General features: G+C 46.2%; 1 protein-coding gene and 1 pseudogene across 3 annotated transcripts in view; one reads left to right on the top strand and one right to left on the bottom strand.

The window, feature by feature from the left end:
* ASS1 (argininosuccinate synthase 1) overlaps positions 1-7,047 on the top strand; it is an 80,827-nt gene extending 73,780 nt beyond the window's left edge. For 2 of the 3 annotated variants that reach the window (XM_033137636.1, XM_033137638.1), the window contains exon 14: positions 6,880-7,046. In XM_033137636.1, the coding sequence (XP_032993527.1) occupies positions 6,880-6,991 (112 nt within the window). In that variant the 3' untranslated portion in view covers positions 6,992-7,046. Of the gene's footprint in view, positions 1-6,879 lie in introns of all 3 variants that reach the window. The other variant, XM_033137637.1, reaches the window with a different exon arrangement.
* Positions 7,048-12,152: 5,105 nt separating this feature from the next.
* LOC117040026 lies at positions 12,153-13,896 on the bottom strand (annotated as a pseudogene).
* Between the last annotated feature and the right edge of the window lie 343 nt (positions 13,897-14,239).

Genomic DNA, 14,239 nt, shown 5'->3' with positions numbered 1-14,239 from the left:
CGGCTGAGCAAAAATAAAAGCGCAGAGGTTTTTCTGCAGCCCGTCAGGGGAGGTAACATCATTGTAAACTCTCTCTCTCCCCCCCCCCCATTTGCAGAGGCAAGAAACTAGCTCATTTAGGGTTTTCGTACTGAGGCATACACTCCATATGTTAAACACACATTGAAAGTGCATTTCTCCCCCACTCTGATGAATCCTGCGAACTATGGTTTGTTGTGGGTGCCTGGAAAGGGAGCTCCATGTAGGATAATCAACAGTTGCCAGGATTCTTTGGGATGTTTGTTTTAAATGTTTGATGTATACATTTAAAGGATATTTAAAGTGCACTTCCTGCTCACCCTGAAGAATAATGAGAATTGTGGTTTGTTATGTGTGCTGGGCATGAAAGTTCTGTGTGGGATAAACTATAGTTCCCAGGATTCTCATGGGGAAGATTATACGTATGATATGTACAGGGACATTCAAAGCACATTTACCTATCGATCCTGAATAATCCTGGGAACTGTTGTTTATTATGGGTGCTGGGAACTGGAGCTCTGGGGTAAACTACAGTTCCCAGGATTCATAGGGGTTATTGTTTTGAATGTATGGTGTGGACATGGACATTTAAACCATATTTACCACCCTCCCCAAAGAATCTTGGAAACTGCGGTTCATTGTGGATGCTAGGAATGGAAGTTCTCTGTGGAGTAAACTACAGTTCTTGGGATTCTTTGAGTGGGGTGCGTTAAATGTTTGTTGCATACACAGACATTTAAAGGATATTTAAAGCAGATTTCTCACCCACCTTGAAGAATCCTGGGAACTGTAGTTTGTTGCAGGTGCTAGGAACTGGCAGGGCAAACTACATTTCCCAAAGTTCTTGGGGTTCTTTAACATTATTTATTTAATATATGTATAACCCATCTTACTCCCAGGTTGTGATTCAATGTGGATTAATGTGCGGTGTATACACAGTCTTATACTCACAGTTTTTAAAGCTAAGTCTGTTTTCTTTTAAAATAATGATGTTGGCCTTTTAGGAACTCTTCCAGCAAGCAATGCCTCTTGATAGATCAGGGACTATGTGACCCTCCCTGTATTGCAGGACTCCAACTCCCATAATCCCTAGCCAGCTCAGCCAGGGGTCAGGGACATAGGAGTTGTAGTCCAGCTACATCTGGGGCCCCAAGCAAATCAATGCAAGTCAAAGTAAGGTGAGGCTGGGGGCCAGGACCTTGGACAGAGCACAGAGCACAGCTCAAATGTTGCTTCAGCAACAGGCAGCCTCAGAAGGAGCCTTATATGGAGCTTGTCCTGTCTCCAATAAGAGATGTATCTTCTGTTAAAGAGGACTAGCCTGCTTCAACTGCCAATTACTCCAGGGGTGCAGGGAGACTGTGGTTCTGCTGGGGCTTTGGTGAGGTTTTTAGAGTCAGAGGAGGACAATGTGACCTCCTCAGGCTGGAGACATGCTGTCAAGATGGACTTATCTGGAGCTATCCAGGGCTGGCTCTAAAAACCATACCATCTCCAACCACCATACCTTGTCTGAATCCATTACCTCATCCCCATAAAATGTGCAGGTGGACCACCAACATTCAGCTTCATTGAGTGTTCCTGAGCTCTTTTGCTAGGAGAGAGAAAAAAATGCAACCTTTCCTTATCTGCTCTATCCACACCTTGTGTGATCTTATGCGCCTCAGTCTTGTGGGTGTATGGATGTGCATGCCAGGAATGAACCCTCAAATCAGCTTTCAGGATATATGTTAAAGTAATAAAATCTCATGGTGGCAGCAGCAAGCAACAGCATGTAGCACTTTCAATTAAAAGCAAATGCCTTACTCAGGTGATTGCTTTGTCAAAATTACGATCCCTGCCAGTGTTTCCATTTTTGTCCTGCCCCTTCTGGAAACTGAAACTGCTGTGTCGGATAATGAAGAGCTATAATGGCCATTAATCCCCAATCCTTGTTTTCCAGTTCCATATTTAACAATTAAAATAATTAACAGGGTGTGATTAGAGCCCCCTGATTATGCCATGGTTGCAATGAGCGCCTTGACGTCCTTTGCCCGGCTCTCAGTGCTGAGACAATCTGCGGATTAGTCAAAATGAGCTGATAAGATTCAAGGCCACTCCTCAGCAGGGGGAAAAAAGATCCCATGCATGCTGTAAACTAGCAGATCAGGCCTGGAGAGCTATGGCAACGCTTCATGCTCTGCTACTGTACTAATTAAAGGGTTTGTGTTTCACTTTCTTTCTTTCTTTTAACACCAGGGAAGCATTATATATATATATTTTCAAAAATATGATTTAACACTTAGGAAGTGCCTGCAATCTGATAATTGCCATACAGGTATTAAAATAGGAAGCCGTCTCTGATCGCAGGCTTACTACTGTCTAGTAGACAAGTGGGAAGAAGAAATCAAGAGTTGGAGCAGCTCCACCATTATAGGTGGTATTGCCTCTGGATACCAGCTGCTGGGAGTTGCTTGAGGGAAGAATATTGCTGTTGTGCTCAGGCCCTACTTCTTGGCTTCCCACCATGGGCATTGGATTGGTCACCGAATCCAGTGAACAATGCTGGACTGATGGATTGGGGCCAAGTGGTTGTCCCCTTGCCATGATGTTTTCCCTGGAGGTGCTAACTTCCAGTGTGGCCAGAATGTGCCTCCCTTCAGACTTAAAATATGATGGTGATTATTATTATTTTTAAAATGCAGGGGAGTATTGAAAACTGCATTTAATGGCAAGCTTTTGTTTTTTCACACGTGGGAGCACTCAAAACACAACTCTCTTAACTGCAGATTTTGCTGCTTTTTTTAACACGACAAAGTATTCATTATTCTGATTTATTTCTATTTATTTATTTTACAAAGGAGAGTATTTAAAATGCATGTTTCTAATTACAGGCTTGTTTTATGTAAAGGAACGTTTTATTTATTTATTTATTTATTTATTTTTTTAAAAAACATTTAAAGAAGTGTAACCAATTAAATTCTGCTCAGAGTAGATCCGATGAAATTAATGGACCTAAATTAGTTATGGTCAATAATTTCAGTTGGTCTACTCTGAGTGAGACCACTATTGGAGACAACCCTGTATTTTAAATCCTGCTCTTTGGCCAAAGAAAGGCTCTCAGAGAAGGTCACTAAAAATAGACAGTTCCTGTCCGCAGGCTTATGCCCTTAAACAAAGAAGAGACATGGCACCAAAGAAAAAAATGAATTGGCCGGGAAGAGGGAATGAGCAAAGTTTTGTACCAGTTCTTAGTTACAAGTTCCTTTAATGACCAGCTGCTGTGGCAAAGTCCAAGGAGAGGAGAGGCCAAAAGCTGCTCATTTCTCAGCTGTGCCAATGGAGTGGTCCTGCTTCCCTTCCCTTCTCTGTTGCAGTGCGCTGGCCCCCAGGGGTTTGTCCATAAAGCAAGGTCTAGTCTAATCCAAAGTCCAGGAGGGAGCAAGGCAAGGGAACAGGGCAGGAGCAGGAACAGGGTTACAGTCAGAAGCGTGTTAGCGACTATGTTGCTCACACAACTTGGGGCTGCGGCTGGCTGGCTTTTATCTGCCCTGACGCTTAGGGCAGCCCCGATCCTCTGGAAACTCACCTCTCCTTCTGGCCTGGAAGCGAGTACTCCTCCTGCAAGCACTCAGTTCCCTTCGCCTCTCTGCCCTGGACCTCTGGAGCTCAGGAGAGGCCGGTGGGCTACCGGACCCAGGGGCCACCTCAGCTTCCTCTGACGAGGCTGGGCGTGGAGCACCTGCAGGCAATGGGTCCTCCCTCGCATCAGGAGCCAGAGCAGACTCCGCTGATGTCTGCACCAGAGGATCCAGCACAGGTGAGGAGGACCCTTCAGGCTCAAGCCCTGGCCCTGGCTCAGCTGGTTCTGGAGGCGGGGAATCCTGTGCAGGCTGGGATTCCTCAGGTTCAGCATCTGAGTCTGAATCCCAGGCCATCACATGCAGTCTGATGGAATGTTGTTGTTCAGTCGTTCAGTCGTGTCCGACTCTTCGTGACCCCATGGACCAGAGCATGCCAGGCACCCCTATCCTCCACTGCCTCTCACAGTTTGGCCAAACTCATGCCAGTCGCTTCGAGAACACTGTCCAACCATCTCATCCTCTGTCGTCCCCTTCTCCTTGTGCCCTCCATCTTTCCCAACATCAGGGTCTTTTCCAGGGAGTCTTCTCTTCGCATGAGGTGGCCAAAGTACTGGAGCCTCAACTTCAGGATCTGCCCTTCCAGTGAGCACTCAGGGCTGATTTCTTTAAAGATGGATAAGTTTGATCTTCTTGCAGTCCATGGGACTCTCCTCCAGCACCATAATTCAAAAGCATCAATTCTTTGGCTATCAGCCTTCTTTATGGTCCAGCTCTCACTTCCGTACATTACTACTGGGAAAACCATAGCTTTAACTATACGGACCTTTGTCGGCAAGGTGATGTCTCTGCTTTTTAAGATGCTGTTTAGGTTTGTCATTGCTTTCCTCCCGAGAAGCAGGCGTCTTCTAATTTCGTGACTGCTGTCACCATCTGCAGTGATCATGGAGCCCAAGAAAGTGAAATCTCTCACTGCCTCCATTTCTTCCCCTTCTATTTGCCAGGAGGTGATGGGACCAGTGGTCATGATCTTAGTTTTTTTGATGTTGAGCTTCAGACCATATTTTGCGCTCTCCTCTTTTACCCTCATTAAAAGGTTCTTTAATTCCTCCTCACTTTCTGCCATCAAGGTTGTGTCATCAGCATATCTGAGGTTGTTGATATTTCTTCTGGCAATCTGATGGAATAGCTACTGCTATTAATGGATCTGGTGGAAGCTTCTCAGCAGAAAATATGCTGTCTTTTTCTTGTTGCATGGGAGAGGATTTGAAATGATGATGTGAGAGCACAAGAAGAGCCTGCCAGTAGGCAATCTAGTCCAGCCTCCTGCTCTCACAGTAGCCAACCAGGTACCTGTGGGAAGCTTAAAAACAGGGCCTGAACAAGTTGAGCTAGACTCCAACTCCCATCAGCCTCTGCAGCCACCGTGGCCAATGGTCAGGCACATCTGGAGTTGTAGAACAGCAATGAAGTGGTTTAACAACCAGTTCCTCTCCACGTGGAACTTTGGGAATTGTAGCTCTGTTGGGGGGTGGGCAGGGCGTTTCCTAACAACACCCAGCACCCATAGCAAACTACAGCTTCCTTTAGGGGAAGCCGTGACTGCTTATAGTGGTATTATAGTGCTTTGAATATATGGCGCGAATGTGGCCTTCTTCATAGTCATTAACTTCATTGCGTCTACTCTGAGTAGGACTAGTGTTGGTGCCAACCTTTAACCTTCAGCCTTACCATACACACATAATATCATTTTCTTAGGGCTGCCATACGCCCAGAATTTCCCGAATGTAGCCAGGATTCATCCATCGGAAACAGTGCCCAGGAGGAAAACGCTTAAATGTCCGGGAAAATTCAGGCATAACCCATGTCAGAAGTGTAGATTTTAATTTTTTTTTTAAATTGAGATTTAGAAAATTTGGGCAAAAATAAAAAAGCTCCACCACTCAACAACTTTTGTGTCCAGATTTTGACTTTTTGAAATATAGCTTTGAGAGGGAGCAACATCCCTAGCTCAAACATCTGCTATGGGGTCAAATAAAGAGGTGGTCCCCCCCCCCGCATTTTGCAAAGTAAACCATCCTCTTGCAGTTGAAGTGATACGGGGAGGTGGGGGAGAGGAAAAATGGGTTGCTTTGGAGACTTTGGGGGCACCAAGCCATTGTAGGGTATCTTTTATTGCTTTCTAATTAGTGGGACTGTGCTTGGTTTAACGAAGGGGTATTTTTGAGCACCTTTAATGGAGCTCCTGGTTTTTGAGACAGAAGTTGCAGGGAAACAGATCACTGGTAAGGTATGGGACTTAAGCTCATGGAGGGGGCTCCCCTCTCTGCAGAAGCTCAGAGCCTTTGATTCTGCAGTTGATGGAGGAAACAGAGAGGGCTTTGTCACCCAGCTTGGACTCCAGGACAACCACATTCTGCCTCCCACAGTGCACTGCAGCACCTAGGGGTCATTTTGGGAATGTGTGTCTGAATGTGTGTGTGTTAAATATATTGTTTTGAATTGTCAGGGTTGCGTTCTTTAACTGATGGGGGTGGTAAACCTCAGGCACCCAGGGGACAATTACAGCCCTCTAAACTTCTCTATCTGGCCCTAAGAACTCCTGAGGCCATGCCCTTCACTGTCCCTTTAGAGCCCCCCAAGTGTTTTTGCTCAGCTGGAACATGTCCTTGAACTGGCAGCATATGCACCATACACTTAAAGTGCATTTAAAACATGTTCCATGCTTGCAAAGAATCCTGAGAACTGACCTGAAGCTACAGTTCTCAGGATTCTTTGCAGTGGGATAAATGTGTTTCAGAGGTATGGCACATGCACATCCAGTGCCCCTTGCTTCTCTGGATGAATAAGGCGTAGAGAAGAGGTATGTGTAGAAACAAGCCTAGTGTACAAAAGTAAAATTAACATTTGTTTCTCTGCGCACTTTTGCCTCTGCTCCTGCCCACCACTGGCATGTGGCCCCTGGAAGGTTGCCTAGGAGGGAATGTGGCCCTTGGGCTGAAAAGAGTTCCTTGCCCCTTCTTTAAACATCTCATAGAATCATAGAAATGCAGAGTTGGAAACGATGCAAAAGGTCTTCTGTTCCATCTCTCTGCAATGCAGGACTCTCACCTAAAGCATCCATGACTGATCTCTCTCTCTCTCTCTCTCACACACACACACACACACACACACACCCCTATCCTGGTCTCTAGAAGTTGTGCGGGATGCCTGCCTTTCCAGTGCTGAAAGCCAACCTTGGCACGGTGTTACTGTCTCTATTATAGCTGCCAAATCATTATTTTGCCTTTCTTTCCTGCAGCATGGATGTCCAGGGCGATTACGAGCCATCTGATGCTACCGGCTTTATCAAGATTAACTCCCTTAGGTTTGTATTGAAGCGTTATAGTTTCAGAAGCTTGGCAATGTTCTAGGCAGATGCTTTATACTGAATCAGACCATTAGTCTATCTAGCTCAATATTGTCTGTACTGACTGGCAGCAGCTATCCAGGGTTTCAGGTAGGGGCATTCCTAGCCCCAACTGGATATGCTGTTGGGGATTGGGAACCAGGGAACCAGGCAGAGGGCCTTCTCGGTAGTGGCGCCCGCCCTGTGGAACGCCCTCCCATCAGAAGTCAAGGGAATAAACAACTACCTGACATTCAGAAAATTCCTAAAGGCAGCCCTGTTTAGGGAAGTTTTTAAACTGTGATATTTTAAATGTATTTTAATGTTTGATGGAAGCCGCCCAGAGTGGCTGGGGAGACCCAGCCAGATGGGCGGGGTACAAATAATAAATTATTATTATTATTATTATTATTATTATTGAACCCAGGGTCTTCTGCATTCAAAGTGCATGATTTGCCTCTGCATAACAGCCCTTCCCCTAAAATAGGGTTGCCACACCCCGAACGCTTTTTTAAGGAAGACACCCTACCTTAAATGAAATAAGGTTCCAGCCCTCAGGGTTTTGGATTAAAGTAGGAACCCAGGACAGTGTCATCTACTTTATCAGACCACTTTGTCAATATAGCTCAGTATTGCATGTCAATATCCCGACCCCTCCAGTGGTGAAATGAAGACACAGGACTCAAAAGTAAGGTTAATGGGCATGAAAAGGCCACAACTTTATTGGTTATGGATGTTGAGCGGTATTGGCTTAGGCATTGGAACTAACCGACTATATCCGACTCCAGTACGTCGTGCTGGCAGTCCAGGAAGGGTTAACCACTGATGGGAGAGCCCTGCTGCTGCACATCAGCTAGGGACTCACCCTGTGGTCACCGATATGGGGCGTGCCTTTGGCCCTCACCTACCACGTGTCCGCTGGGAGCAGGAAGCAAGAGGCTGAGCCCTGGCCGCACGCTCGTTTAAAGGCAACAAGCCACGCCCATCAGCCGCACCGATTGGTCAGCTAGGCAGGCGCCGCGCCCTGGGCTCAGCCAATGGTGCTAGGGGATGGAACCATCCCCTGTGCACGTGAAGGGCTCGTGATGCCTGCAACCCCCCCTCCTTTCTATGGGCGGAAGGGGCTTTGTTATACTGACTGGCAGCCACTGTCCACGGAGGTGACATCTCCAAACCTACCTGGTAATTCCTACTTTTTCCTCTTCCTACCCAAGGTCTGCCACTCAGCTGGATGGGTCCCAGGGCCCCTGTAGACATCTGTCCCCCAGCAGTGGAGACTGAGCCTGGGGTGAAAAGCAGAGGGGTGGCTTCTACCCTGTCCAGATGGGACCTGGGGTCTCCTTAGAGGAGGAGCAGGGAGTAGAATGGGGACAAAACTAGAGTGAGTTGGCTCCAACTCTCATTGGCTCTGGCTCCACCTCCTCTTTGGTCTCCCTACATTTCACCCCAACAATCTTGATGGCCACCAGCTGCTTCTGGCATGGCTGAGTCCTTCCATTTCAGAGTGTGGGTGGGGGCATCACATGTTCCCCAATAGTGAAAGATTTCCTTGCATACAGAGAAACCTAACACCCCATGCAAAAGACTGCATTTCTCCCTAATTCACTGGACTTCTACATGCAGCATGCCTCCATCTTACAGTCATGGATTCTATAAAGGAGGGAATCAGATGGCCATAACGGTCTAGCTAATGGAACTTTCCAGGAATAGAAAGCCCAGCTAATTAATGCCATCCGCAATCATCTGTTTTGTTTTGGGTTTTTACATAATCTGTCCTATGCACACACCCTTCTGAAATCGGGGGGGTGGGGTGGGTGGGTGGGTGGACGGACGGACGGACACATTTACCTAATGGGCTCTTTTGGCCCACCCCTCCCCCAGTAGCAGCCTGTTAACTTCTTTGTCCTGTGCATTAATGTACACTGTTCTATTCCCTTTCGATAAATTAATTATACAATGATGAGTTTTTCAGCAGCAGACAGGAAAATTTAGAAAAACTCACATATCTCGAGTAATGCACCTTGCACTTATACCCCCCCTCGTTTCATTTATTTGTCTCCACTTTGCCCAATACTAATTTTAATTCAGAATGAATTTCTCTCACTTTCTCTTCCTTTTTGTTGGTTTCCAGGCTGAAGGAATATCATCGACTCCAACGCAAGGTCAAAGCCCAGCAGAACTAATATAATGGGGTGGGGGCTGCAGGCTTTTTCTTTTCCCACCCAGCTAACACACCTATGTGCCACTCACCGCTAATTGCGGCAGTAATTAGTAATGGTTACGGTACTCATCTCCCTGTGCCTTGAGGGATCCCACAATGGTTTTGTTACAGTCTTTTAGTGGCACCAATGAAATGGAATCCAGAAAAAGGTGGTTGGTGGAGAGGAGGGTACATCACCACGCCTGTCAGTTTGCACACAAATATGTTATTAAAATATCTGAGCCATTATTGCTGGAATCTTAATGAATGGGACCTCCTTTCTTTCTGTTTTGCTTCTGACTGTTTCCCTCACACTTATTCAGCCAAGCTGTTTTGCCAAGCTTTAGTCTTTGTCCTTTCATATGAGTTTAAGTGCATCTGAAGGACATGCTGGATTGGGCTTGCTTTTTTGTGGGTGGGAGGGAAGATGCAGCAAAAGGAAAGTGGGCCCTGGACTCTACCCAAGCCCATCGCTCCACCTGTGGGGAGACTAAAGGGGAAATGGAATGGGGGGTGGTGGTTGAGGGAGGTGAAGAAATAAAATAATTCGTTCCATTTTGATCACCACTAAGAGCATTGCTTTCTTTGTCTTTGCATTAATTGCAACGAGGTCTGCTTTAATTTCACCCTTAAAAAAAAGTCCCTTTATTAAAATGAATTTCTCAATTTGTTTTTGCCCTCTACCCCCACCCCCCTGCTGCCCACATCCCTACAGGGATGCTTCAGTTTGAAAATAAAAATCAAGGTAAAAATGGATAGAGGGGAAAATGGAGAAAGAAGGTTGCGTGGTGGGGAAATGTGGAATTTTTTCAATATTCCACTTGCAGCGTCAACTGTGGACTTGAACTGGTTCCAGAAGAGCTTGAAACACAGAAGGAAAAACCAATGAGAATTAGATTTGCTTGTGTTACTGTAAGGTACAAAAGTGTGTTTAGAGGAAAACTTCTATCCTGCTCAGCAGATATTGAGCTTGATGTCACACAGCTGAAAGGGTGTAAAACCAAGAGAGGGTAATCTGTAGCCTTCCAGGTGTTTTGGACTCAAGCTCCCATTGGGGATGGAAAGATTAGTCATTTCCAGTTCTCTCAGTTTCTCATTTTTCTGTTCTTAAATTCAGTTTTCCGCAATGCTCAAATAAACAATTCCTCCTGAAAATTCATTAATCTTTTAGTGCAAATTTGTCTGTTTGACTCATGTACACATTTTTGCAAGCAATGTTATTTACGATAATGCATCTTTGTCTGCTAGTTTCACAAATATATTTATTTTTATGCACACTCTCCCCCTCACATACACATATTGGTAAACATAAATTGTTTGGAGAACTGCAGATTTCGGAGGGTGTCTGTGTTTTGGTTTTCAGTTTGTTTTGGAATGTATGAAATTTCATAGATTTCCCTTTTAAGTGTGAACTGAATCATTGCCATGGCCCTCTGTATTAACTACCCTCCATAATTCATATTAGGGCAATACTTTTATTAGACCAGCTAAAACTCAAAAATCCATACACTTCAAAATTTCAAAGAGGTGGGGAGCAGGGCTTGCTCTTTATAAAATAATTTGGAGTTGGCTGAGTGGTGTATATTCTTGCTTACATATTTTATACCAGCATTTCTGATGTTTGATCGTTTCTGATAGATCTTACAACCTGACACTGTCTAGCTGCATGCAGAGTTCTCCTTTATAAAGCTGAACAACTTAAAATATTTTGGAAAACGCCAAAAAAAAAAAAAAAACACTAAATGAAGGTTTTAAACTTAAAGCACAGCAGACGATGATTTTTACTTTTTAAAATGAAAACAAAAACCCAAAGCTCCACAGGCAGCATTTTAGACATCCTCACTTTTGGTAAACCCCATGGACCTACAGAAACAGAGAACTAGGATAACATACAGTTATACAGGTACAAAAATGTACTGAAGCAATGCAAAGCTGCTCTGGACCTGGGAAGGGGGGGTGGGTTGTGATCTGACTTTGGGGATATTTATTAACATCCTGCTTTGGCTTGGTGAGGACTGAAAGCACCCTGACAAATCTCACTTTGACCCCTTACTTTACAAACCAGAACTGAAGAACAGAGGAAGAATAAATTGGGGAAATCTGTTATAATCTGAACAGCCTCACTCCTTTGTCCGCCTCTCCCTACCCTTTGTTCAGTTTCGTAAGACAGTGGTTCTCAAACTTTTTTTCTCTGGGCCACACTTTTTCAGAATAAATTTTTTCTTGTGCAGCACCAATTTTTAATTGAGAAGAAATGCATTGAAAAACAAAAACTAACAACTCCCAGCAGTGCTTAATTTTGAAAAGAAATATATGTGTCTTCTGCAAATAAAACAATTATTTTGATACTATACCATACTGCTATGTTTATATGTTGCTTTACCTTGAACATTCCCACTACACTTGCCATCCTCTCCTGCCACACCAGGACCCCCCCTTTTTTTTTGGCTTGGTTTTCCTTTTTATTTTCCAAAGTTTCAGCATCACCTTCTCAGATTTAAGCCCCGCTTGAAGTTTGGGAAAGCAGAAGGAATCCCATTTCTTCACTGGCCTCCACAAAAGCCGAACTGCTTCAAAACGGGCTCTTTGCTTTTGCGGGAATATTCCCTTCATTAGCGTCACATCCCTTTAAGAAAATGTGAAGCCAAAAAGTTAAATACCAACATTTCTGTAGGGTCCCCCCCCCGCCCCCTTCAGTGGTGTTTTTGAAAGCCTTTGTGCGTTTCCTTCTGCTGTTCCTGGCTGGGGATGATACAGCTTGGTTTCCTGCTCCCTTGCGTCCTTCTCCACTGAGAAACTGTCTTAAATAACTCCCTCAACACATCTGATAAGGTATTTAGATTAATATTTTAGGGGTTTTTGGGGGGACACACAGATATTTGATATTATCTACTTTCCTTTATGCTCTAAAAAAAATTATTCTAATAAAGTAAAATAAAACCACCTTTGAGGACTTATCCTAGAACGAAGTTGGAGGGCAGGGCAGAGGGAGAAGAATTGGCCATCTTGTCACTCCCAATCCATGGGAGGCCGAATGATGAGGGGAGCAGCATTCTTGCATCCGGCACGGATTCCTGGGTAGAAAAAAGGCCACAGCTTCTCCGTGAAGGTGTTGGTGAAAGTGTAGATGTGGGAGCGGTCCATCACATTGTAGAAGGAAAGTCTGCCAGCCTCGTAGTCCAGGAAGACACCCACTCGCTTGGGTTTGGTGGCGACACTGAGGGGCATGAACAGGGTGGTGGTGGCCGCATACTTGTCCCCACTGAAGAGCCTCACCCGCCAGTAGCCAGTCTCTGGTAGGGAGGTTGTCTCGCCTTTGTGGCTCACGGATTCGTTACAAACCCCTAGGGCCCAGTGGGTCTTTTCGCCCACTTCCACTTCCCAGTAGTGGTGGCCTGAAGTGAAGCCCTCCGTCGCCAGGACACAAACGTAGGTGGTGAAGCACCGCGGGCTGTCAGGCAGGTCTTGTAGGCATCGCTCCACAAATTTGACGCTGTTCTGGTCCTCGGAGAGCACTAAGTTGGGGTGGGCCATCTTGGGGTCGAGGATCAAATCTCCTGTGAGCCTCTTGATGATTTTGCGCAGGACAAAGTACTGCCTGGGGACATTGCAGAAGTTCTTTTCCAGCTCAATGGAGACCAGGTTCAGCTTGCACCAATTCACACCTTTTGAGAGTGTGCTTCACATCCTTGAGCATCTCCATGCCTGACTGCAGACACTTCTCCTCGATTTCCGTGATGAGGCTGTTGAGGGAGGCCCACTGCTCAGACAGTTCAGCCAAATTGTCTTTTAGTTTCTGCAAGATCTCCTTCTCCTCATCCTCCAGGTGTTGCATCAGCACTTCTTGCTCCACCTCCAGGAACAAATGCATCTCCTTGAACTCTCGGATGATGAGCTGGCGGTGGTCTTCAACCTTCCGCTTGAGCTCCCCGGGTAGCTTCTCCTCCCGGGATCTGCACTGGCCGATCTCATTCAGCTTTCATTCAAGTGGCTCCAGGCATTTCTGCAGCTTTCCCTTATACTCCAAGGAGGCATCGTCCGGGTTCCCAACTGTTTGGGAGCGGTGTTCATGAGAGATCTCGCACACTAAGCAAACAGCCTCCTGGTCATCCTTGCAGAAGAGGTGGAGGGCTTCATTGTGCTTCTCGCACAAGTTCTCATCCCGCACCTTGTGCTTGTTCGTGACCTGCAGCTGCTTGGCTATCTCCACCATGTTGCCCAGCTGCCTCAGAATGCGGTGGTGCAGACAGGGCAGGGGAAGTCCTGGTTCAGATCTGCGGGTGATTCATACCCGACAGAAATTGTGGCCGTATTCAGTGATCACGGGGTCCTTGAAGTACTCCAGGCAAACAGAACAGCTGGCTTCTACCTGGAGTTTTTCCAAGGGGTTTGTGGTTGCCATGGCTCCTCAAAGGCAGGAGGGGTAAAGCATGGATGGCAGAACCAAGGGCTGTATCCAGCATAGCACTAAGTCACTTAGAGACATCCTTGTTGTGCTGGAGGAGCATTGCCTGTCGTTTGGGTTATCTGGAGCTCCTCAACTGCAAGTGTATTTTCCTCTCTGGGCAGGGTTTTGGACAGCAAAAAAATTATCCATTGGGAGCTGGCTGAGGCATGATTCAACATCACAGTTAAACAGTTAAGCTATGGCTGTTGATCTCTTCCAGTTCCTTAACACCAAGGCACCTTGCAAAAGGGTCGTCTAGCATTTAACACTTTGGTATTTTCCCTTTCAGATACTGCACCACTGCAGCGCAGGCAGAGGAGGAAGAGGCAGGGCAGCAGGGCTAGCAGTGGCCATCTGTCAGGGATGCTAGGACTACGGCAGGCACCTGAAGCACACCTGCAACCTGAAGCACAACGAACAGGAAGTCTCTGTGGAGAGGACTTGGGCTCGGGGGCTAAGCCTGCCACAGCCCCCGCAACGCCCACCTGAGCCCAAGGCACCCATTGTTAAGATGGTGCAGTGTTTTGAACCGGCTGCCAGGGAGGCTGGAGGAAGCCAGAGGGGCGGGGATCTCATGGTGTGGAGGGGATGCAATAAGGGCAGTTTCAGAGGGCGCTTTAGAGGGA

Source organism: Lacerta agilis, chromosome Z (genome assembly GCF_009819535.1).
Source record: "Lacerta agilis isolate rLacAgi1 chromosome Z, rLacAgi1.pri, whole genome shotgun sequence".
Lineage (NCBI taxonomy): Eukaryota > Metazoa > Chordata > Lepidosauria > Squamata > Lacertidae > Lacerta > Lacerta agilis.
The sequence above is the reverse complement of the archived record's forward strand: the minus strand, read 5'-3'. Positions and strand labels throughout refer to the sequence as shown.